We start from the raw sequence: 26,945 nt of genomic DNA on the forward strand, positions 1-26,945 counted from the left end.
AATAAATATTTTCCAAATTATTGTTATGATGATTTATTCATTTAACTTCTATACTTATGCAAAAATATGGCTAATATAAATTTTATGCATTTTTATAATTACATTTAGTATTTTAAAGCTAAAATGGACATAATTGCAATGTTAGCCCACTTAAGGTATAATTATATTTTATATACGTAAAATTGGTCCCTATATTTTTAAAATGTTAATTATGTATTTTAAATTATTTTGGAACATTAAATTAGTTTTCAGAAATTATCTATTATTTATTATAAATTAAAATAGGGAAAGTGGCTATTTAAATAATAGCCATATTTGGCTTTCAATTATAGCCCAAATTGGATCCCTCTCCCACCCAATCTCCTACCCAATTAACCCGATCCAAACCCCATAAACACCTACCCAAACCCGAAACCCACCTACCGGTTGAATCCTGACCGTTGATCTTCCAGATCAACGGTCCACACACGACCTTTCCTTTTTAATTCCTAAACAACCCCTTAACCCCTACTCATTTCCAAACCCCAGCCGCCATCAGATGCTCTCTTCTCTCTCAACCTAACCCTAATCATTCTTCAACTGCCGCCTCCTTCTCCGGTCATCTCCGGCGATCACCTTTCAACCCCAAGCCTCTAATGGGTCTTCCATTGCCTTGCTCATCATCTCTGAGGCCTTCAAGAGTCCTGGGCCATGCCGATTTTGATCTAGGGTTTCTATTTTTGTTGTTCATGGCTTCTCCGGTGTGATTTTGGGCAAAATCACACCATATATGTTACAATTTGTGAAGTTTACAGCAGGTTCTTTCGTTTCTATTTGGGTTTCCTTTAAAACCCTAACTCTCGTTTGAATCTCTTAGATCCGTGCTATTTTTAACGCTTTATGTCTGTTTCTTACTATGTTTTGCACTATTCTCAAACTTCTTCTGAAAGATCCTCAAATTTAAGCCGTTTACTTTCTTTAAAAAATTAGGGTTTCTCGGAGTTTATTCTACACTTGTTTTAACCAATTTTTCTTTATGATTAAACCTCTTTCCTTGCTTACCTTGACTGATTTCATGTTCTTAATGCTTTTTCAACTCGACTCTTTTAAAAGCCCTAATTTCTTAGATCCTCTTTGTTTTTTTTTGGCAATCCGCTAGGCAAGCGCCTAGGGCTAGTTTTATTATATATATAAATAAAAAAAAAGCGTACATAATGTCAGGTTGTCTTGCGTAACGGAAAAAATAACTATGACTATTACATAATACCTATTACCAATATTGAGAACGGAGCTCTACATTGGTATCATATATGAACTGATATGGTTATTGACGAAAAATCTTGCCCCTGCAGCTTATTAGTACGAGTGTCCAAATTCAAATTTTGCATATTGCACATATAGGCTCTTAACCATGTAGCCACTGCCCAGATTTTGCTTGTATAGGCATGCTTTGAATTATTCTTGTGATAGTAGATGTTCCCATGAATTCTTGATTCTGCCAAACTTACGTGATGATGTGTCCTTGTGCAATCCCTCCTGATCCACCAGATATTGGTCCCAGTGTTTGCACCTTGAGCTTTACCCTTCAAAGTCTGATGCCAAATAAAATGTCCATCCCACTGAGAATCAAGTTCTTAGTGTAAAATTGCCCATGTTTGTTGTTTGTGCATCCTCTTCTGCTTGTCGAAACCGAGCTGGCATCCTATTATTTAATTACAGCTTTTGTCGAAAACATAACTTGCTTCTCGAAAGATCATCTTCTGGTCATAACTCCGGTATCCGGCGGTGGAAATAACCAAACTTGGTGTCAAAAAATACATAATTTCCTTACGAATAATACCCACTTAGTTTCAACCTCAGATCTATAGTCAATTTTTGTAGATCTTAATTTCATTTTCACGAGTTACTGTAGCAGACAGAATTCTTCATTCAAATACAGCGATTCAGCTAAGTCAAGTGCTACTTTTCAACACAACAACTTGTTTTGATAACGTGAAAGTGTTCTCTTCTCTTCTAAGATTGGTTTGAATTAGCTTTTTTTTAATTCAAACTTTTTACAGTTTGGACTGTGAAATTGGATTCACAGCCATAAGCAGTAAGTAACGTGAAGCTATTTCGAATTACAGTATCATTGTTTTCGAGCAAAGCTGCTGCACCTTTCTCATGTAATTAAAGTGCTAAAGAATTACAACTGTAATGAACACACAGGCAGGTGGCCAGCCACTTTTTGTGGCTGCGCTGCCTACCCAACCTCATCCAAACATTGCACAAACATCAGGGAACACAAATATCAACAAACAACTGATGGATTACTCCAAAATTCTGAAACCTTGCACGTTAAATGCTGCAATGCATGAGCAACAAGAAGTTGAGCCAATTCCAATTCGTCCACCTACAATATTAAATGGAGAGAATGTTATTCCGTTCACAGAAGCAGAAGTAGAAAGGATGGATATCATCGAAGGATTACAATATGCAATAGTTGGTAAATGTTCTTATGGCAGCCCAGAAATTCAACAACTGCGCAAGTTAATACCTATTCAATGCGGAATTAAAGGTGAGTGTAACATTGGATTTCCAAGGGATAGACACATTTTGATTAGAATGACGTTAAGGCAGGACTATCTTCATTTCTCATCAAAAACTCATTACATAAAGGACAGGGATGGCTATCAATATCAGCTTAGGCCATTGATTTATGACTCAAAGTTTAGAGCAGATGAAGAAACACCCAAGGCAATGGCTTGGATCTCATTCCCAGGTCTATTGCCTACCTTTTTTATGAAGGAATGTCTATTTTCTATAGCTACAGCAGTAGGTAAACCTATGCATCTGGACATGGCAACTATTAATAAAACTAGACCAAGTTGTGCTAGGGTAAAGGTACTAGTTGATCTACTTGCAGATTTGCCTAAAAAGGTGAGGATGGACATATTCAATGACGCTAATGGAACAACAAAAACTGAATGGGTGAGAATTCAATATGACATGATGCCTAAATATTGCAGACATTGTAAACTTCAAGGGCATGACCAATTTGAATGTTGGAGGATACACCCTGAACTATATGTGGAGAAGGAGAATGCTAACCAAGCAGATATAGCTAAGAAGTAGGAAAGAGGGAACTCACACCCTATAATGTTTTTATCTAGTGGAAAGGTCGTGGGTAATGTGAATGTTACAACAAAAGAGCAATGGAAGGAAGTGAAGGACAACAGAGTTAGAAGTGTAGTAAATCAAAATACTAGCCTCAATAATAATGGAATGGAGATAGCACCAAATAAGCAGCTTAAAAACAACAAGAACAAGGAGGGTACAAGCAATGTAGATAGACAAGCAGAAGCACAAAGCAACAGTGGTAAGGAATTGGTGGCAGTAGACAATGAAGATAATGATCATGTTCAAGTAGCTAACAAGTTTGCAATATTACAAGGGATGGAGGAAGAGGAAGAACATGTTAATCAATTGGCAATGGTGGCAGCTAATGCAACAACTAACAGTCCAGCAGTTCATAACCAAGCATCTACAAAGCAAAAACCAAAACATATGGTCAATAATGAGGGAAAGCTAGATCCAACAGCACAATCCTTTCATCTTAACTCATCGAGTATTTGTTCGACTAATGGTCTAGTCAATGGAAAGGAAGCATTAAAAGCAAAAAACTATACTGCACAATGGGTAGAAAGAAGTTTCAAGGATAAAATAGGAGATGGAATAGTGAAGATCAATACATCATGCAAGGAAATACCATCACAAGATACAGTTGTGAACAAGGAACTTAATAAAACTCCAAATACTAAAGCAGAAGGATTAAAATCGTCTACATTTAAAGAAAGAGTGCAAGGCTGTGGAGGCAGGCTATGGGATGCACAAAGGGAATACGATTCAGAGGAAAACGAAGTACCACTAGGAGCACAAGCTGATGAGGAACCAAATGAGAAGGACAAAGAAGAAGATGAGCAAAGTTTAAATGAGAAAAGTGTAAATGGAGAACTCCATGCAAATGACAACAATACGTCTGGTAATCTTTTAATAATGGGAGATTCAGAAATTGGTGATCACAACAATAATTACCAGATAACAGAAGTCACAGAAATTAGAAATTATGAAGGAAGAGGCCCAGAGGTAAATGATCCGGGACGAATAGAAGACGATAAACTTCAGAAAGAACACAACACAACAGATAAGGAGAAACAGCCAAACCAAAAAACAGAAATAGCACATGTTACTGGTACATTGGAGAAAAAGCAGTTGCAGCTTTTAAAACGAGTAGAAGAGAAGGCATTGGTCCTTAAAAGAATGCAGGTGGAGCTATATCAGGGAAGGAAGACAATAAAGAAGAAGAAGAACCTGGCAGATCAGGATACGTCATGGGTCACGAATCAACTACTCAACACCTTATGAATGCTGCAAGGCAAGGTGACTTATCACCTACGCAAGTGGAAAAGGCAAAATCAGCAGCAAAAGGTAAGAAGACGCAACAAAAAGATAATTTTGCAGCCCCAAAACCTGGGGTGCACACAAGGAGAACGCTGGCTAAATCAAACAATTAGTGATAAATGCTCTCATTTGGAATATAAGGTTAGTCAACACACTGCAGTCCTTTGAAAGGTTGACAAAAATGCATAGGAAAAATCACTATGAATTTGTAGGATTAATGGAGCCAAAGCAACAAGCAAAAAAACTGGAAAGGTACAGAAACTAGATAGGACTTGTACAAGCAATTTCAAATGTTTCCAACAAGATCTGGGCGTTCATAGATGAGGTATTTGAGGTAACTGTCATGTACAATATGGTGCAACAATTAACACTACGATTGTTTCATACTGAATCGCATGTGGAGTTAGTTTTAACATTGATATATGCTAAATGTGATGCAATTGAGAGGATAGAATTATGGGATTCATTATATGCAATGGCAAGGGATATGGATTCACCATGGCTAGTAGGGGGAGATTTCAATGTAATATGGGACGAAGAAGAGAAGTTTGATGGGTTACCTGTGTCATTGAATGAAATTGATGATTTTCTACAATGCGTCAACACTTGCAATCTCTTCGACCTTGGATTTAAAGGTAGCATATTCACATGGTGGAATGGGAGAGCAGAGGAAGACTGTATATTCAAAAGGCTAGACAGATGCTTGGCCAATATTCAATTCCAACAAACATTTTCGGGAATAGAGGTGCAACATTTGTCAAAGACTGGTTCCGATCATAGTCCAATGTATCTGAAGTGTGATATTGAGACTCCACCAATAAAAAAGCCTTTTAAGTTCTTGAATTTTTGGGTGGAACATGCAACTTTTAAAGATGTGGTGAGAGATAACTGGACAGCCGATTTCAGTGCAAATCCTTTTATTATTTTTAATCACAAGTTAAAAAAATTAAAGAAGACCCTTTCATTGTGGAGTAAGGCTACATTTGGAAATATTTTCCAAAAGATAGCAAGCATGGAGGAGATAGTGATGGTTCATGAAGCAGAATTTGAAGCAAATCCTACAGGGATGAATAGGGAAATACTAAAAAAGGTTCAGGCAGACTTGATCAAATGTCTTGCACTAGAGGAGAAATATTGGCAATAAAAGGCGGGCATGACTTGGTTCAAGAAAGGGAATAGGAACACTTAGTTCTTCCATGCACAAGTGAGAGGTAGGAGGCAGAGACTTCAGCATAACAGAATTCAAAATAGTGGAGGAACATGGATTGAAGAAGAAAAAGAAATTGCAGAAGAGGCTATCAAATTTTACGAGGAACAGTTCACAGAAGCAGCTACTCCTTCTTTATTTGATATCGTAGAGCATGTTCCTAATCTGATTAACAATGAACAGAATGTAGAATTGATTAAGCAGCCAACAAAAGAGGAGGTTAAAGTGGTAGTATTTGGACTTAATGGTGATCGTGCTGGAGGGCCAGATGGTATGACAGGCAAGCTATATCATTCTTGTTGGGACATAATAGGGGATGACCTGTACGACATGGTGAGGGCTTTTTTCAATGGTCATGAGCTACCAAAGTGTGTAACACACACAAACCTAGTTCTGCTACCAAAGAAAAAAGAAGTTACCACTTTTTCTGATCTAAGACCAATAAGCCTCAGTAATTTTTCAAATAAGGTTATATCGAGGGTCGTGCATGAAAGGCTAGTGAAATTTCTCCCAAGTCTGATATAGGAGGAACAACCAGGTTTTGTTAAGGGCAGGAATATAGTAGAAAAAATCCTTCTAACTCAGGAGATAGTCATTGACATTAGGCTTAGAACAATGGCTGGACCTAATGTCATGCTGAAGCTAGATATGGCCAAAGCTTATGATAGATTATCTTGGCTATTCCTAACAAAGGTAATGAGAAAGATGGGATTCACAGAAAGGTTGATAGGGATTGCCTTTGGATTAGTTTCAAACAATTGGTATTCTATTCTAATCAATGGTCAAGCTCATGGTTTCTTTAAGTCCTCAAGGGGAGTAAAATAAGGTGATCCTGTATCTCCAACTTTGTTTATCTTGGCAGCAGAAGCATTATCTAGGGGCCTCAATGCACTACATACTAACCTGTATTTTTGTGGATTTGGGATGCCAAAGTGAAGTCCAAAGATAAATCATTTGGCGTATGCAGATGACATGATTATTTTCTCATCCTTAGATGAAACATCTCTGATGCTGATTATGCAAGTGTTGAATGCTTATGAAGCTGCATCTGGGAAGCTTATTAACAAGACCAAATCAGCTATGTACCTGCATCATTTAACACACATGGAAGTGGTCATCAAGGTGGAAAGGATCACAGGCATTCATAGGAATGAATTTCCTATCATATACCTAGGTTGTCCTATTTTTTATGCATGGAGAAAACTGGAATACTATCAGCCCCTAATTACTAAGGTAATGGACAAAATGCAATCATGGCAGGGCAAGTTATTATCAGTAGGGGGCAGGGTAGTTCTCATATCCCATGTACTGCAAAGCATGCCTATGCATCTACTATCAGCTGTAAACCCTCCAAAATATGTGATAAATAGGTTGCACAAATTGTTTGCTCAGTTTTTCTGGAGCAGCTCTGTAGGAGGAAACTAGTAGGCATTGGGCTTCATGGAATACCTTATGCATGCCAGTTGAGGAAGGAGGAATAGGTTTCAGGTCACTGCATGATGTAGCAAAGGCATTATTCAGCAAGTTGTGGTGGAATTTCAGAACAAAACCAAGCCTATGGAGCTCTTTCGTATGTCAGAAATACTGTAAGAAAATGAATTAAGTAGTTGTTCCATGGAAAAGGGGGTCTCACATTTGGAGAAAAATGCTGGAATGCAGAGATCTGATTGAACATCAAATATTTTGGCAAACAAAAAGGGGATCCTCACTTTTTTGGTTTGAAAACTGGACAGGTCTAGGGGCACTATATTTTTTGGTTCCTTAGGACTTTGGCATTGATGAAACAGTACAAAATGTACATGAGGTTACCTTAGATGGTGAGTGGGATGTGGACAGGCTATTTGAAATGCTTCCTGAAGACTTAGCAGTACACATTCTGGAGAAAATCAAACCACTTTTCCCTAAGCAGGTTCTTGATGTACCTTGTTAGATGTTGGAAACAAGAGGATATTTCAGTGTTAAGTCAGCATGGGATTATACGAGAAGAAGAGACGAACCAAGAACAGCTTATAGGATGATTTGGGTAAAGGGATTGCCTTTTAAAATAGCATTTTTCATGTGGAAAGTGTGGAAAGCAAAGTTACCTTTAGATGATTTCTTGAAAAAGGTAGGCTACTGCATGCCATCAAAATGTTGGTGTTGTGTATGGCCTGATGAGGAATCTCTTCAGCACTTATTTTTTAGATCAGAAACTGCAAAGACAACTTGGAAGTATTTTATATCGAGGGCAGGTATAGCTGTGGAGGGACTTACATTGCACCAATCAATCACAAAATGTTGGACTGCAAATGTGTGTTTAAGGCTCAAACCAGTAATGCAAGCACTCCTCTCATGTGTAGTATGGGAACTCTGGAAAAGAAGAAATAGTATGAAGTATGGTGATGCTGTGACAACTAGCAGGGTGATTTATCAAGTTTCATCAAATCTCCAGGCATTGGTGAAAGTGAGAAAGCCTGGGATGGACATGGTGCCTCACAAATGGAATGATCTTCTAGCTATGATGGAAAATTTCACTCCAAAACTTAAGGTTACCAAAGTCACGTGAGAACTTCCAAGTGCAGGATGGCTAAAGGGTAATACGGATGGGGCATCGAGGGGAAATCCAGGCAGAAGCTCAATAGGTTTTTGTATAAGAAATGAAAATGGTAACATAGTCAAGTCAGTAGGGAGGGAGATTGAAGAGACAACAAACACAGTAGCTGAAGCGACGGCCATGGTAGAAGCACTAAGGTTCTGCAGATTTCAACAATACTCTCATGTATGGCTTCAAACTGACTCAATGTTATTAAAAAAGATAATGGATGGGATTTGGAAACCACCATGGATCATATCTGAGCAGGTACAGGAAATGATGCAACTAATGAATGGGGGAAATTACACAGTTACTCATATTCATAGGGAGGGCAACAAGCTGGCTGATCATTTGGCTAATTATGCTTTAGATCATGGAGAAATAGAATGCCAACAATTCTGTCATCTAGATGCACAGGGAAGGAGTTTGGTTAATGAAGATAGGATGCAATGTCCAAGTCTAAGGGTGAAGGTGGACAGGAGATAAGAAGCAAAGAGAAAAGGAAGAGCATGAGGCATGTCAACTTAATCGACCAATATACTCCAATCCTAAGGGAGAAGGGTATTTCTATCACGCAGGTACAACTAAGTTATGTTAAAGAACAAAAATATTTTAGTAAACAAGATGGGCATGTGATATTATGCCCAGTAACAGATAACAAATTTATTGGAATCTGCACAAGCACGCTAGGGAATTGGCATGGAGGGCTACGAGAAACCCTTTCATGTAAGCACATGGTTTATTGTGAAAAGCGTGAAGCCTGTCTCTTGGTCTGGGCAGCGCAATCGAGCAAAAATGAATGCAGGAATGGAAGAACAAAGCACACGCGTGGAGGGTAACAACTGCCACAACTAGAGCAGCTGGGACGCGAGATTTGGGAGTAAAATACAAAAAGGGAGGCACGCATGCTCTCACATAGAAAGGCACGCTGTAAGGTAAAGCATGCTGGACATGAATGCTTTTGATACTTGAGCATGCAATACTTTAGCTCAATTCGAGAAATGGAAGAGCGTTTCCATGAAATTGCACTAATTGCACGAAATTTGGTTGGACATGAAATTGCACGCTGGAATTGTTTCTCTCTGAACTGGAGACGAATGCATGGCCTACGCATGGGGTGGAAAGTCGTCCAGCAAGAAGGCATGCGCATGGGGCCTTGACAACAAAAACGGGGACATGTTTTATTCGGAGTGCTTTGAGCATGCACTTGATTTGCACAATTCTAGAAAAGCTGGATTACACCATGTGCGACCACAAGGATGCAATTTGGAAAGAATCGTGATACACGCATGGATACTGGCAGCATTCAAAACAAAAGATGTGGGGGCGTGTCTTTTTAGAACGACATTTTAAATTACAACAGGGATACATGCCTGTTTTCAAATGGAATTACGCGCTGGAAATGCAATGCACGCTGGACAATGAATTGGAATGTGCTACTTTGATAGTGCATGTTTTCCCACATTACTGGAGATGGCATATGCATGGGGTGAGATTGACTTGGAAGAAAGGTGGTCAGACTGGATGATCGCATGCCTATTTTGCGAATATATTGGGAATGGGATAAAGCATGTTATGACAGTTCATAGATCCTCTTTGTTTTGTTCTATGTGTTAGCATGATTACTTGATCTTGTTAAAGTTTTTGTCGGTTACCATGCTTTGAATGGGTTTTCTACTGAGTCTTTAGCCTATTTATATCACCTCTGTGTGATTGTTATTCATCTTGATTTGTTCATCTCTTGCTTCTTTTTGTCGATATGGTTGACCTTATCTGTTTGCTACATCTGTTCATTATTCACTATTTATATGTCGCAATATAGAATCATGAGCCTCTCTTGATTTGATTTTGATTCCCTTATTTGATGGTTCAATTGAAAGGTTTTCTTTAAAAACCCTAAAATTCTACTCGTCTGTTTAAATTTATTGATTTTATTACCTTATTTGTTATGGTACTTGGTTCTTGCTGAATTATTCCTTAATTAGGGTTTTTCTGAACCTAGTCTTAATTGACTACCCTATGCTTACTAAATCTTGATTCTTTCCTTAATTAGTCCTGTAGTAATTTTATTTTCTTCCCTTATATGCTGTTGTTTCTTACCATTTGAATTAACTCCCTTAACTTAAGGGAGTACTTCCTTGATTTTCTAATTGATTGATTCTGAATTCCTCAATTTATGATACTATGATTCTTACTTTATTTTACTACCTATTTTCAACTATAAGTACCCTAAGTCTTTCATTAGCACATACGAACACTTGGGTTCAAAAACTACCTCTCTTACTAAAATCTCTGTTCTCTCTCTCTCTCTTGTGCTATTTGGTACTGTTAGCCGACTACAAGCCAAGGCTAATCATTTGTGCTGTCTTGTTCTCTCATTCTGCTTACTTTTCTCTTCACTGGTATGTCCTAATTTTAATTTAAAGCTCCAACAACAACATTTTTCTCTTATTGTTTCAGTTTCTCTTATTTCTAGTTTGTTTCTACTTGTGGTTCTGTTGTGAAACTTGTAGTTAAGTTACATTATCAGCATGTTATTATCATTCCCCTTCCTTTAGATTAGTGTATTCCCTTATGTGTGTTTCAAAGCATGCCTTGCTAATTGTCTTTTACTCATTGTGTACTTATCATCCTATGAATCCCCAAATCCCTATCACCCCTTTATGTGTTTGTGTTCTTCATGACTGGTTTGTGACTATGCCAGTGTCAATTGTTCCTGAGCATGTCCAAACCAGTCCTAAGACTCTTGCTGGGTTATATGTTTGCAGCCAAATGTCTATGTGTCCCAAACCCCTTGACCTCTGTGTGACTACTGAATTCATTTGGATTCTGTAAACTAGCTGTGTGTGATCATATCTTAAGGTGTTTGATCTTTGTTTACTGATCCAACTTCTTTTTCAAACAATCTCTGTTGCTTTACTAATTACTTTCAAAACAGACTTTCTAATACAGTCCTTAATAAACCTTTTTCAACCTGTGTCTTGCACTTTCACTTTACTCTTAGTCAATAAGTTCTGCCCTCTCTATTATATGTACTGCCTTGGGATCCTCTTGAGAGCCCTCTGAACTCTGGCATAATGAGGTTGGACTTTCCACACTACACAGGTTCAATTCTTGGTTGCTAAGTCTAGGTGTAAGCATTGGGTGGGGTCCTTGAGACCCTTAGGGAACTTTAATGCACCTAGACTCTGATTTGTCTATGCAATTGAGGCTTATGAGACCATTGGAGGCTTTGGGAAACTTGGGCCTAATTGAAGGCTCCATATAGAATAGCTTCTTGATTTTCTATTTTACTTATGTAATTCATTCATTGGCCTGTAATAATTTGTAAACAGATATTTGGGGTATTTAGTAAAAGAGTGGGTAGATGAATACTTTCTGGGTAATAAGGGTAGAGATCCTTCTCTTAGGACATTATTTTTAAAAGTCTGGATGCTTGCATAAATAGAAACACATGCTCATAGATCTACTCTCTTGAACCTGATTGATGTGCCTAAATAGAAATCATGCCAATAGGATTTCACTTCTAAGTTGTTTACATCAAGTAGAAAACATGTTCATAAGGTTTTGCATTTTGCCATGTTAGAAACCATGTTTTTAGGTTCCAAACAATTATGTCTTAAATCAGTAGATGTCATGCCTATAAGACTCAACTCCGATTCAGTTCTAATAAGTCTTTCTGTATGTTGCTGCAAATCGATTAAAATCAGTAATACGCCTAGATATCATGCCTATAGGGATCTCTACTCGCAATTCTATCTGATAATTTAATTTATCCTAATGAATCAACTCCATTACGCCTAGTTCATTTTTAAAAACTGGTCTTATTAAGTGTTAAACATTTCCTGAAACAAGTTCTTTCAAAATTGCCTCAAACTCATTAGATATCTTGCCTATAGGTATTAAAGGAGTCGATTTCGAAAACCTGTTTGTTTCTGCATTAACATAGATACCAGTGTTCTGCATATAAGCAAGCCCTAGGGCATTTTCAAAAAACTGCATTTCCCTAAAGTTGTCTATGTCGCTTAACGTTCCTGATTCTAATAGGCTTTTAAAAAGAGTCCCCAATCACTACGGTATAACTTACTGTGTATAAAAGGTTTTGTATATTTCTACATCTTCACTTAGATATCCTGCTTTAGGACATCGATTAATAAGATCTTAACTGTGTTTGAGTCGTGCTGCTTTATATGTTTTTTTAGGAGGAAACTTTGGGCCTCTTAATTGCTCCCATTATGTGTGAAAGTCCTAAATGTTTTAACTGTCGTCTTAGAGTTTTTGCCTTTCTAAACCTTAGGGGTACATCTAGAACTACCTATAGGTAGAGGTCCTAACTCCCTCCGAGATCATTAAGAAAGGACGGGTAGTAGCACACAATAAGAATCATTGACCAAACACTCGCTTTGCATGCCCAATAAGGGGATGGGAAGGGTAGACATGGGATATGATGAATACGCGTTAATGTCACGTGTAGCCCCTCATTGAGGAGTGTTTACCGTACATTGCGTCGGGTGATCCTATAGGATAAACAACCTAGGACCCCTCTTTACCAAAACCTCTCTTTTTATTTAAACTCTTTGTTTTTACAACTTGTTCAAACCTTTATCTTGTCACTCGAGTTATCAAACGTGCTTTACTTGCAACTTATTTGATTTAACTATTTATATGGACTAATTTGTGAATATAAGTTCGATCGGGACCCACAGTTGTGGACCAAGAGGGGTGCCTAACACCTTCTCCTCGAGGTTACCTCGAGCCCTTACCCTAATCTCTGGTAATGCAAACCAACCCAAGCGTTAATCACTCTAGGTGCCCTAACGCACCATAATCCGTTAGGTGCCGACTCTTCATGCCCAATTCCCAAAAGGAAATATGTCATTACACCCTGTGAATATTGAAACACGGACCTCTTCCCCCATCAAAAAGGGGATGGAAAAATGGGGCGCGACAGCATGACAACTTTGCTGGGGATATTTTTAGCCTCTTACCATAACGAACTTGTCTTTTACAAATTAGTCCAAGCATGCTTATCCTGTACCCTTCTCCCTTATTTGAGTTTAACTGTCTATTTTTTTTCAAGCTTTTCTGATTTCTTTATTACCCTAAAAACTAACTTTCTCTTTGTTTTCCTTTTTCTGTAACTGTCTTTTCAATTATTTAAATGTTGTATTTATTTTATTTCCTATGTGAAAATACTTGCCTACATGTTATTAATTGCTGCATAAATCATGCTCCACATCATATTCTACTCGTGCGTATTAAATCCCATAGAAATGCTTTAATGAGTGGTTGAGCTCTTCCTATTTATTACCTTAAATTCAGAAAGACTTATTTGTGGTAAAACTAGTTGATCATCGGTGCAGTCGACGGTTCCGTGTCTTCCCCCTCAAGTTATCCGCTTGAGGGTACCAGTCCAAAACCCTATAGAAACCTTACTCTATTTAAATAATGCATGCATCATGGTCAAACCTAGTCGGGTCAGTTATGTTATCCATATAATGATCCTTTATGATAAGCCTTATCCAAAGTCCATCGGGTTTTCCATAATCCCAACGGGCGCAACCACGTTCTGTGCATTAATTTGGAGGACTAAATGTCGATATGTTGATCATAAATGTATAAATAGTTGAGTCCGGTGGGGGTAAGGCCTAACCCTTTTGTTTTGCAGAAAATGAGGCACGAGGTCCCCAGATTCGGTATGGTTAGAAATATCCCTCCATTGTTGCTAGATTGGTGGGAAGATCCTTCCTCAAGTGACCAGAAGTATGAGAAAAAGTACATGGGTAACTTTCCATCCCTGCTAGATATGGAACCAAACAACAAATTGATCGAGGCTGCTATCGTATTCTAGGATACTGAAAGAGTGTTCTGTTTCGGTGACATAGAAATGACACCGCTTCTAGAGGAAATAGGAGGACTTGCAGGGTTGACTTGGGATAGTCTTGGGATTTTGGTGCCAGAAAACCGTACGGGCAGGGGATGTTTGAAGATGATGGGACTGAAAAAGAATGTCGACCTAGTGTGCTTGAAGGACTCCTACATACCTTTCGAATATCTCTATGAGAGGTATGGCCATAGAAAGTCTTTCCACACTTATCATGATGAGATCGACCTCACTTCACTGGGTCACATCCACTACAGAGTGTTCGTGTTTATTGTGTGCTTTCTAGGGCTGATAGTGTTCCCAATGAAAAAGGGAAGAATCCACACTAGGTTGGCTATGGTCGCTAAAACTCTGATGGAAGGGATTAATGGACAAACATATACCATAGTCCCCATGATCATAGTTGACATCTACAGGGCCATGGAGCGCTTTTAGAGAGGGGTCAAGCATTTCGAGGGTTGCAACTTATTGCTACAATTATGGTTGTTGGAGCATCTCTAAAAGGGTCGCTATCACCAAGAATTTCCTCGAAGGGCTTGGAACGACCACATTACTTTCCATCACCCTACGCAGATGACCTATATTCTAGACAGATTTGCGCAGCCGAAAAGTGCTAGTGAATGGGTAGAGTTCTTCGAAAATCTGATCGAGGGACAGGTGCAAAGGATGGTTGAATGGTTTCCAACGAACGAGTTCATTATCAGTTCCAGGGATGCTCCACATTTGGTGTTGATCGGGTTAAGAGGGATATATACATATGTCCCTATGCGAGTTATGAGGCAAGCATGCAGAAAGCAGGTTGTACCACAGGTCGTCAAGGTGAGTCATTTTAGGGCAGATTTCCAAGATGATGACATACCTTACAAGTGCCAAGCTCAGCACATGTGGCACTGCAAAATCATTGTGGAGAAAAGCACAATTGAGCCAGACAAATATCACACAGGGTGCGAGCCTCTCTACCCTACATAGTTGGAGGACAATCTAAAAGGAACGGTGACACCGAGGACTGGCTGAGGGAACAGAATCATAGACAAGGAAGTTGAAGCCCAAGTCAAATACAACAGGCAGTCAAGAGAGTCCACGACTCTAAGAATGAGCATTAGGAGATACATGAGAGTAACGTGAGGTTGATTGAGGAATGGAAAGAGATGGCGGCCACTTCCAACATCAAACCGCAATACCTGGAGTGAGGAATAGTGGAATTGGAGGGAAAAGTCATAAAAAGGATTGAAAACTATCAGAATGCTGAAGTAGCCGAGGGAGGACATCTGGCCCGAGCCTACTTGCTGCTGGTACTGCACAAGCTGGGAGATCTGTTTGATGGAGTCCAGAAGATCGAATCTGGGGAAGGTCCTTCTGGGAACAGATAGATTAGATTTACTTATTTTTCTTAAAATTTAATAAGGCCAAGTGCCAGTAGTGACTTGTTTTATTATTGTGTCAGTGTCATTTTTGGATTCGTCTACTTTTATATTATGAAATGAAGCATTTATTCGCATTTGAAGCTCTCCAAATTTATTTGTCGCAAGGCCTACCTCAGGCACAACGAGGCTTCCAAATTAGGATGCGAGTTTATATTTCGCAATGTGTGTTTACATACTGCAAACATTTCAGGATCCCCACTAACTTGTTACCTTTTTTTTAATTATTATTCCCATCCCCATAGATTAGTTCATCCATACTGGCCTCATTAGCATATCATAGCAGATCTAGAGGCCCTCTACCTCTTCCTCCTCCAAGCAACACAAAAAGAACAGGGAAATCAAAGATGGACGACTTAAGTGGAATTAGAAAGGAAAACATTGAGAATGACGAGACTTCCGATGGCCGTAGTATTCCAGCCCCGAATGACCTGGTTTTGAGACTTGAACAAAAGATACTAGAACTCCAAGGAGAACTTAAGCATGTCCGCAATTTGGCAAACTTGTCACTTACCCTCAACGTCCCTGATATCCACCAACAAAACACAAAAAATCCAATGCCTCATCAGAACACACAAAACCAAAAACCACAAAATCCTATCGTACCAAGTCAATACACAACTCCATCTCAAAATATCAATCCATCGTCGGTACAAACTCCACCACAACAACATCATTATCCAATTCCATACCCACCAACCACCACTTACCACACTACTGAAAATACATCGCCACTCATTCCCGATCCACAAAACTCCACCAACGACCATCACTATACCCAAGTCTTTGGCACCCATCAGAGCAACCCCATATACGTGGAAACTATACCACATTCTACCCAGCCAATATCTTGTGCACCAAAATCCTCCAAAAAGGACCTGATCATTAAGAACATGGCCGAATAACTCAAGAAGTTAACAAGTCAAGTTCAAGGTGTTGAAGGCGATAGAGGAATAAAAAGGTTTGAACTATAAAGATCTGTGCATACAGCCCGATGTGGAATTGCTGAAGGGATACAAACCTCCCAAGTTTGAAATGTTCAATAGAATAGGTGATCCCAGGGTTCACCTAAGGACCTACCGTGATAACCTGGTCGGGTTTGGAAAAGATGAAAAGATTCGGATGAAGCTCTTCATGAGGAGCCTTACTGGGGATGCTTTGTTTTGGTATATCATCTAGAATCCCAAGAAATGGTCAAATTGGGTGAGCATGGCGTCAGATTTCATAGACCGATTTAGGTTCAACACAGAAAATGCACCAGATGTCTTCTACATTAAGAATCTAAATAAGAAACCTACTGAGACTTTCCGCGAATATGCTACTCATTGGAGGTCGGAAGCCGCCAAGGTCAGGCCCACTTTGGACAAAGAACAGATAAATAAATTCTTCGTCATAGCACATGATCCACAATATTACGAGAGGCTGATGGTCATCGAAAGTCATAAATTCTCGGATATCATCAAGCTTGGGGAAAGGATCGAGGAAGGAATCAAGAGCGGGATGGTAACAAATTTTGAGGCACTGCAAGCCATGAATAAGGCACTCCAATCAGGTGGCATATCGAATAAAAGAGATGTTGGGGCAGTAATGGTGGCCCAAGGCCCAAAACTCCACTCACATACCAAACACCCCTACCCACATACAAAACACCTCTGCCCACCTATCAAACACCTCCACCTACATACCAAGCATCACCACCTACGTATCAACCTTCATCTCCTATATATTCCCAACCAACCACTGTCCATCATACCTACAATTCCCAACCATCCCACTTCCAATCACCACCAACCAGCAAAAATTATCCAAGACTAAGACCCAATTTCGACCGTAAGCCACCAAGACAATACACCGCCATTGCTGAGCCCATCGACCAATTGTATGAAAGGTTAAAGGCCGCAGGTTACATCACTCTTATTCCCGATGTGGCTCTATAAAATCCATCCCAATGGGTCAATCCGAACAAAACTTGTGCATACCACTCCGGTATGAAAGGGCTCACTACTGCTGAGTGCCAAACATTAAAGGATAAGATCCAGACACTTATTGACAACAAGGTCATACAAGAGAAGGAAGCCGCACCTAATGTCCGCAACAATCCCCTCCCTGATCATAGAGGTGACAGTGTACATATTATAGAAACAAATGAGGAATGGGGCCCTAAGGGGTCAATCAGGCTTTTCCGAGAAGGCGATGACTTTAAGGTTGTAGTTACACTCACTCCTATCATGCTTTAGACTCAGGCACCTATTGACGTTGAGGTAACTGCATCAATTCCATTCGAGGTGGAAGTAGCTCCGCCCGTAGCCACCTCCGCTCCATTTGAGGTAGAAGTGGTCACACCTTTCACTGTGACGGTGTCAACCGCACCCCCATTCAACTCAAAAGTGATACCTTAGGATTGTGTCACCGAGGCTCGGCGAAAAGGGAAGACTAAGATAGAGGAATCTGATACCGCACAAGGGATGACTAGAACTGGAAGAGTCTACAAACCCGAACACCTGGGAGGTTCAAGTAAGGATGCCACTGCTTGGCAGCCTGCCATTGAGACCGGGCAGGATGACATGTGGAGGAAAGTACATGCGAAAGAGTATTATGTTATTGATCACCTGAACAAAGTCTCTGCTCAGATATCTATCCTATCACTATTACAGAATTCAGAGGCATACAAGAACACCTTGATAAAAGTACTAAGCGAGGCTTATGTACCCAATAATATCATCGGTGGAGAAATGGCCAACATGGTCGGTCAGGTACTGGAGAGCCATAAGATTATCTTCCACGAAGATTAGTTGCCGCCCGAAGGTCTGAATCACAATCGAGCATTGCACATTACGGTAAAATTTGAAGACAAGTTCATTGCCAGGGTCCTGGTTGATGGAGGTTCGAGTGTAAACATTTGTCCGTTGGACACTCTGAAAAGGTTGGATAAAGCTTTCCATGAAATACGGACCGGAAGCATGAATGTGAAAGCTTTCGATGGGTCCTAGAGGGCCACTATCGGGGAAATCAACCTTTGCTTGAAGATGGGGCCAACTTGGTTCGACATTGAATTCCAAGTGCTTGACATACCAGCCTCATAAAATATTCTATTGGGCTGCCCATAGATCCATGCAACTGGAGCCGTGCCCTCCACACTACATCAAGTCATAAAATTCGAATGGAACCGTCAGGAGGTAATAATTAATGGAGATGGGAGTAACCCCATCTACACCAGTCATAAAATTCGAATGGAACCGTCAGGAGGTAATAATTCATGGAGATGGGAGTAACCCCATCTACACCAGTCAAACCATCCCGGCCATTGGACATAGAAGGAGGCTAGAAGGGGAAACATACCATCACATTGAATGGGTCAATGCCGTCGAGAAGGATAAGTGGTGGGGTAACAAAATCGAAAGCATATTAGCATGGTCCGGATATGAACCCGGCAAAGGGTTGGGAAAGAACTTCTAGGGTATCACCAAGCCACTACGGCTGAAAAACCATGGTACCACCTACCAGTATACATGGCAAAGTGCAGGTTGTGGTCGCCTCCATGGCGTGGACCGTATTACCATCTTGAGCAACCGGTACCCCGTTTAGAATAAGCTTTCTATCAGGCGGACATAATCTGGGGAACTGCTGAAGAAAAAGCACTAGCTGGGCTAAAGGACCTGTTCTTAGAAGATGAGGATATGGACTGTAGTGCCATAATTGAGGAGGACAAGGAAAAAGGCCTCTCCATTCAGACTATGTCAAAGGGAGTTGTTCTCAGAAACTAGACCGCCATACCATCCCGAGCCTGCCGAGTCCCTGGGTAGCTTGGCAGAATTTATAGCCCTTCTAGGCATTTTAAATTTCTAGCAATTTTGTTTTAAGATTTCTTTGTTTCAAAATAAATGCTCGATCCACCGAGCCAAGCTTGGTTTGAACAATTTTCCCAGTTTTAATCAAATGCATTTGTCCTTTATCATTATTCATAGCTATTTTTATACTTTTCCCTTCTATAATGTAATTATTACTTTTCCCGATGAACCACTGACTATGACATGTAATGAGGCAATGTAACATAAGAATAGTGACTCCGAGGAAGAAGATGAGATACCCGAGGAAATTGTCAGGGAAGTTGAGAATTTTGTGAACAAGCCTATATCCAACTTGGACGAAACAGAAGTAGTAAATTTGGGAACCGCCGAGACTGTTAAAGAGACCCGCATCAACATTCATTTGTCACCAACAGAAAAGGAAGAGTATATCCATTTTCTAAAGGAATATGAGGATATCTTTGCATGGTCATATGACTATATGACCAGTTTGAGCACATCTATAGTAGCTCACAATTTGCCAACCAATCCCATGTGCCCACTAGTCAAGTAGAAACTCAGAAAATTCAAACCAGACATGAGTTTGAAGATCAAGGAGGAAGTTAACAAGCAAATTAAAGTCAAAGTTCTAAGGGTGGTTGAATACCCAACCTGGTTAGCTAAGATCGTGCCAGTTCCGAAAAGAACAGGAAGGTCAGGGTGTTGTTGATTATTGGGATTTAAAGAGAGCCAGTCCCAAAGACGACTTCCCACTACCAAAGACGACTTCCCACTACCAAATATATATATCCTGATCGATAACTGCGCCAAGAATGAACTCCAATCCATTGTAGATTGCTTCGCAGGTTATCACCAGATCTGGATGGATGAAGAAGATGCCAAAAGATAGCTTTTATTACGCTTTGGGGTGTATACTGTTACAAGATGATGTCGTTCGGTCTAAAGAATGTTGGGGCTACTTACATGAGGGCCATGACAACTATATTTCATGATATGATACATATGGAGATAGAGGTATATGTGAACGACGTCATTATCAAATCCAAGAGGGCCGCAGATCACATAGCAGACTTGAGGAAATTCTTCGACATGCTCAGGAGGTACAATTTGAAGTTGAACCTTGAAAAATGTGCATTCGGGGTTCCTGCAAGAAAGTTATTGGGATTCATTAACAGTTGTCGAGGGATCGAGCCGACTAAAGTCAAATCTATTCAGGAGTTACCACCACCAAAAGCAAAAAGGACGTAATGAGCTTCCTGGTATGGCTCAACTACATCAGTCGATTCATAGCACAGTCCACCGTAATATGTGTACCCATCTTCAAGATGCTGAGGAAAGATGCCGTGACAAGTTGGACCGAGGATTGTCAGAAAGCTTTTGATAAGATCAAGGAATACATGTCCACACTGCCAGTTCTGGTCCCGCCAGAACCAGGATGACCTTTTGCTACTTTATCTATTGATATTAGATGGAGCCTTCAGATGTGTTTTGGGACAACATGATGAGACAGGAAGAAAGGAACAAGCCATATATTACCTGAGTAAGAAATTCACACCTTATGAAGCACGATATTCTCTGCTTGAACGCACTTGCTATGCTTTGACCTGGACAGCCTAGAAGTTGAGTCATTATTTCTGTTCCTACACTACATACCTCATATCCAGAATGGATCCTCTGAAGTACATATTCCAGAAGCTCATGCCTACTGGGAAGTTGGCTAAATGGCAGATACTACTGAGTGAGTTCTACATCGTCTATGTTACTCAAAAGGTAGTTAAGGGACAAGCATTAGCAGATCACCTCGCTTAAAATCCGGTGGGAGGAGAATACGAACCCTTGAAAACGTATTCCCCGATGAAGAGGTATCATTCGTAGGAGAAAGACATTACGGAAGCATATGATGGTTGGAGGATGTTCTTTGACGGAGCCGCAAATTTCAAAGGAGTTGACATTGGAGCAGTTTTGGTATCAAAAATGGGTCAGCATTATTTGGTATCTACAAAACTCAGATTTCCCTGCACAAACAACATGGAAGAATATGAGGTCTGCATACTAGGGCTCAACATGGCAGTCGACATGAACATTCAGTAGTTGTTGGTGATCGGTGATTCAAATTTGCTTGTGCACTAGGTGCAAGGAGAATGGGATACCAAGAATTCCAAGATATTGCCATATCTGCACCATGTGCAGGAATTGAAAAGGAGGTTCACGAAGATAGAATTCTGACATGTGCCCAGAATTCAGAATGAGTTTCCCGATGCTTTGGCCACCTTGTCATCAATGATACAACATCTAGATAAGAGCTATATTGATCCCATTCTAGTGAGGATCCATAATCAGCCGGCATATTGTACTCCTGTCGAGGAAGAAGCAGACAAAAAGCCTTGGTTCCATGACATCAAGGAGTACTTATCCAAAGGAGAATACCCGGAGCATGCAAATCACACTTAGAAACACATGCTATGAAGATTGTCAAATCACTTCTTCCACAACGGAGGGAACTTGTATAGGAGAACTCCGTATTTTGGTTTACTAAGGTGTGTCAACGCAAAGGAAGCTTTTAAGCAATTTGAGGATGTACATGTTGGGACCTGCAGTCCGCACATAAATGCCTTCGTTCTGGCCAAGAAAATACTCAGGGCAAGTTACTTCTGGATGACCATTAAGACAGATTGTATTCAGTATGTCCGCAAATGCTTTCAGTGTTAAGTACATGCCGACATGATATAAGTTCCGCCAAACGAGCTCAATGCAACAAGCTCATCTTGGCCATTCACCGCCTAGGGAATGGATGTTATTGGTCCGATTGAGCCTACGGCTTAAAATGGTCACCAGTTTATTCTGGTAGCCATTGATTACTTCACAAAATGGGTAGAAGCTGCATCTTACAAAGTTGTAACCTAGAAAGTCGTCGCAGATTTTGTCAATGATCGTATTGTCTGCTGATTCGGAGTTCCTGAGTCCATTATTACTGATAATGCCGCCAATCTCAACAGTGATTTGATGAAAGCTATATGTGAAACCTTCAAAATCAAGCATAAGCATTCCACCGCCTATAAACCTCAGATAAATAGAGCCGTAGAAGCCGCCAACAAGAACATTAAGAAGATACTAAGGAAAATGGTAGAGAATCACAAGTAGTGGCAAGAGAAGTTACCCTTTGCTCTATTAGGGTACCGCACCGTAGTTCGCACGTCAACCGAGGTAACACCCTACATGCTGGTTTATGGTACCGAGGCTGTCATCCGAGCTGCTATGAGCAATTGGCCCTTATCGATGGAAAGAGAATGAACGCAGTATGTCACAACTAACTTTATTAGAACAAAATGTCAAGAGCTTTCAACAAAAGGGTCAAACCAAGAAAGTTCGCACCAGGTTAGCTGGTATTGAAGAAGATCTTCCCACACCAAGATGAAGAAAAGGGGAAATTCTCTCCCAACTGGCAAGGTCCGTATATGGTTCACAGGGTACTAACAGGAGGAGCAGTCATACTTGCAGATATGGATGGAGAGATCTGGCCAAAACCAATCAATTCATACGTAGTCAAGAGATACTATGCCTAGATTATTTCATATTTTCTTTTCTGATGTAATTGAACTACACTTGACCTGATTCCTGTTTAAGAGGTGATACGTAGGCAGCCTTGTGGGTTCGGTCATATCATAATAAATTTTTTATTTTTCCCCAAAATCAGAAACTGGGGCAGAATTTTGAGGAGGGTCCTCAAAATTTCGGGACAAGTCCAGCCAGCGCCATCACATGCCAGGAAGTCAGTCATCAGTTAAGAACTGGGGCAGAATTTTGAGAAGGATTCTCCAAATTCTCAAAAGTTACTTGATATATCAATACGCTTCGAAAACAATCCTATTTTATCAATGAATGTATATTTTTTGAAAATTTTATTTTTCATAACAGTTAGGTGCTAACTAGGGGAACTCGAAGGGGGCTTCCAGAGTGGAGCAAAGCAAGGCCGGTAGACGAAGTAAGAACCAACTTCTCCTCATGAAACTTACGATTTTTCTTTGAACGCAGGCACATTCGATGATAGAATTCGTACACAAAGAAAATTCACCATCCATCCGACCGTTAGATGCTGAACATATCCTAGCTAAGATATACTCTACCCTTATCTGCTATTTTCTCTTTGCATGAGTCTAATCTCTGACTCCACATTTGCATGAGTCTAATCGCTTACTCCACATTTGCATGAGTCTAATCATTGACTCCACATTTGCATGAGTCTACTCATTGACTCCTTATCTGCATAAGTCTAATCCATGACTCCACATTTGCATGAGTCTAAGCCCTGACTCCATATTTGCATGAGTCTAATCCTTGACTCCATATTTGCACGAGTCTAAGCCCTGACTCCATATTTGCATGAGTCTAACCCTTGACTCCACATTTGCATGATTCTAACCCTTGACTCCACATTTGCATAAGTCTAAGCCCTGACTCCATATTTGTATGAGTCTAATACTTGACTCTAAATTTTCATGAGTCTAATCCTTGACTCCATATTTGCATGACTCTAATTCTTGACTCCACATTTGCATGAGTCTAAGCCCTGACTCTACATTTGCCTGAGTCTAATCTTTGACTCCGAAGTTACATGAGTCTAATCTCTTTCTCCTCATTTGTATGAGTCTAATCCCGAACTCCATATTTGCATAAGGCTAAACACTGCCTTATCTCTACATGAGACTAATCCCTGTCTCCAATATTGTATGAGTCTAGTCCCTAACTCCATATCTGCATCAGGATAAGTTTTGTCTTCCGTTTGCATGGGACTAAGCCGTATCCCGAATCTGGCATGAGGTTAAGCTCTACATCTATATTTGCATAAGGCTAATCACCGCCTTCTCTCTGCATGAGTCTAAGCCCTGACTCCATATTTGCATGAGGCTTATCCTTGCCTCCATACCTGCATGAGTCTAATCCCTGACTCTATATTTGCATGAGGCTAATCCTTGCCTCCTCATTTGCATAAGGCTAATCCCTGCCTCTCCACTTGCATGGGACTAAGCATTGCCCCTCTTTGCACCAATATGGCTTTATTTTCTACTACTATCTACCTACATTTCAATCGGGCTAAGCCCTGCCCTCTACCTCGCAAGACTAAGCCTAGTCTTGTCACATCATGTTATTACATATCATGGGCTGAAATATCGACAATCTTTCCAAAGGCGTCATCGCCTAAAGGCATCATCCTCATAGCTGGAAGACACCATGCCATGGCCTGAGGATCTCTCAAATTTGCATATCATTATTCAAAGGCATCATGGTTCGGAGGCACCATTTTCATGGCTCGAGAACATCATCTCATGGTCTGCAAATCCCTCACTGAGCAATTCATGGCCCAGGACGTCATGGTCCAAGGACGTCATCTTTAACCGTTCGAAGACAACTTTCATGGTCCAAAGGGAATCTGCATCATATTTAAATTTTCGCAAATATGTTTGTAGCATCTTTTATCTACAAGTAATCAGCAAACAACCGCTATCCTAGCAGGAGCGATCTCTCTCCAATTCCATCTGACCGTAGCCTTAACCTCTCATCATAGCCTCTTCCATGATATGTCCAATCTGTCCAAAGTAGTTGAATCCAGAACTACACATGGCCTGATTCCTATAAAACCAGGGATATGTAGGCAACTCGAAAATCGGAGCTCGCCCTCTCTTTCAAAGCATACCATCCGGTCACAATTGGCCATCATTTCTTTACCCGAAAACTCTTTCATCCTTACTGGGTAAAGAGGGGAAGCTATTGATACCCAATTTTTCCCTATATATTTTAAATATGCATAAATACCTTTAAAACAACATATATATGCATATATGAGCATGCACAAGGTCTTTATAATTTCTCCCATAAGTTTTACCTTCAAAATAGCATATATATGCATATATGAGCAAACACAAGGTTTTTATAATTTCTCCCATAATTGTTAGGATTTAAAATGATTTATTTTCTCCCCTTTTATTCATAAAATCCCCAATAAATATTTCTCAAATTATTGTTATGATGATTTATTTATTTAATTTCTATACTTATGCCAAAATATGGCTAATATAATTTTTATGCATTTTTATAATTATATTAGTATTTTTAAGCTAAATTGCATATAATTGCAATGTTAGCTCACTTAAGGTTTTTATATGCGTAAAATTGGTCCCTATATTTTTAAAATATTAATTATATTTTTTAAATCATTTTGTCACATTAAATTATTTTCCATAAATTACCTATTATTTATTATAAATTAAAATAAGGAAAATGGCTATTTTAAATAATAGCCAGATTTGGCTTTCAATTATAGCTCAAATCGGACCCCTCCCCAGCCTAATGTCCTGCCCAATTAACCTGATCCAAACCCCATAAACACCTACCCAGTTGAATCCTGACCGTTGATCTAGGAGATCAACGGTCCACACACGACTTTTCCTTTTTAATTCCTAAACGACCCCCTAACCCTACTCATTTCCAAACCCCTGTTGCCTTTAGATGCTCTCGTCTCTCTTCTCTCTCAACCTAACCCTAATCATTCTTCAACTGTAGCCTCCTTCTCCGGTCATCTCCGGCGACCACCTTTTAACCCCAAGCCTCCAATGGGTTTTCCATCGCCTTGCTTATCATCTCTGAGGCCTTCAAGGGTCCTGGTCCATGCCAAATTTGATCTAGGGTTTTTGCTTCTGTTGTTCATGGCTTCTCCGGTATGATTTTGGGCAAAATCACACCATATATGTTACGTCTGTGAAGTTTACAACAGGTTTTTTCGTTTCTATTTGGGTTTCCTTTGAAACCCTAACTCTCGTTTGAATCTCTTAGATTCATGCTATATTTAACGCTTTAAGTCTGTTTCTTCCTATGTTTTGCACTATTCTCGAACTTCTTCTGAAAGATCCTCAACTTTATACAATTTTACTTTCTTTAAAAAATTAGGGTTTCTCGGAGTTTCTTCTACACTTGCTTTAACCGATTTTTCTTTATGATTAAACCTCTTTCCTTGCTTACCTTGACTGATTTCATGTTCTTAATGCTTTTTCAACTCGACTCTTTTAAAAGCCCTAATTTCTTAGATCCTCTTTGTTTTGTTCTGTGTGTTAGCATGACTTGATCTTGTTAAAGTATCTATCGGTTACCATGCTTCGAATAGATTTTCTACTGAGTCTTTAGCCTATTTGTATCACCTCTGTGTGATTGTTATTCATCTTAATTTGTTCATCTCTTTCTTCTCGATGCCGATATGGCTGACCTTAACTGTTTGCTACGTCTGTTCGTTCTTCACTATTTATATGTTGCAATATAGAATCATGACCCTCTCTTGATTTGATTCTGATTCCCTTATTTGATGGTTCGATTGAAAGATTTTATTTAAAAACCCTAAAATTATATTCGTCTATTTAAATTAACTGATTTCATTACCTTATTTGCTGTGGTACTTGGTTCTTGCAGAATCATTCCTTAATTGGGTTTTTTCTGAACCTAGTCCTAATTGACTACCCTATACTTACTAAATCTTGATTCTTTCCTTAATTAGTCCTGTACTGATGTTCTTTTCTTGCCATATATGCTGCTATTTCTTACCATTTGAAATAACTCCATTAACTTAAGGGAGTACTTCCTTGATTATCTA

At 39.8% G+C, this 26,945-nt stretch overlaps 3 protein-coding genes across 3 annotated transcripts; all 3 read left to right on the plus strand.

The window, feature by feature from the left end:
• The first annotated feature begins 3,117 nt into the window (after positions 1 to 3,117).
• LOC104223610 (uncharacterized) lies at positions 3,118 to 4,383 on the plus strand. The gene has a single exon (XM_009775066.1). It carries the CDS (start codon positions 3,118 to 3,120, stop codon positions 4,381 to 4,383), a length of 1,266 nt encoding a protein of 421 aa, XP_009773368.1.
• Positions 4,384 to 4,771: 388 nt separating this feature from the next.
• Positions 4,772 to 7,556, plus strand: LOC138877834 (uncharacterized). The gene is made up of 5 exons (XM_070157477.1): positions 4,772 to 5,556; positions 5,635 to 5,998; positions 6,152 to 6,419; positions 6,621 to 6,859; positions 7,392 to 7,556. Exons 1-5 carry the CDS (start codon positions 4,772 to 4,774, stop codon positions 7,554 to 7,556), a joined length of 1,821 nt encoding a protein of 606 aa, XP_070013578.1.
• Positions 7,557 to 8,171, plus strand: LOC138877835 (uncharacterized). The gene has a single exon (XM_070157478.1). The coding sequence runs from the start codon at positions 7,557 to 7,559 to the stop codon at positions 8,169 to 8,171; it is 615 nt and encodes a 204-aa protein (XP_070013579.1).
• The last annotated feature ends 18,774 nt before the right edge of the window (positions 8,172 to 26,945 follow it).

This window comes from Nicotiana sylvestris, chromosome 9 (assembly GCF_000393655.2).
Source record: "Nicotiana sylvestris chromosome 9, ASM39365v2, whole genome shotgun sequence".
NCBI classification, from domain to species: domain Eukaryota; kingdom Viridiplantae; phylum Streptophyta; class Magnoliopsida; order Solanales; family Solanaceae; genus Nicotiana; species Nicotiana sylvestris.

Bases quoted from the DNA above. Each gene is read 5' to 3' on its own strand.
- LOC104223610 (XM_009775066.1), top strand. From the start codon at position 3,118: ATGTTTTTATCTAGTGGAAAGGTCGTGGGTAATGTGAATGTTACAACA.
- LOC138877834 (XM_070157477.1), top strand. From the start codon at position 4,772: ATGGTGCAACAATTAACACTACGATTGTTTCATACTGAATCGCATGTG. The intron at 5,999-6,151 runs GTAACACACACA...AGTCTGATATAG, and splicing joins GTCATGAGCTACCAAAGTGT to GAGGAACAACCAGGTTTTGT. The intron at 6,420-6,620 runs GTTTCTTTAAGT...TCTCATCCTTAG, and splicing joins AATCAATGGTCAAGCTCATG to ATGAAACATCTCTGATGCTG.
- LOC138877835 (XM_070157478.1), top strand. From the start codon at position 7,557: ATGTTGGAAACAAGAGGATATTTCAGTGTTAAGTCAGCATGGGATTAT.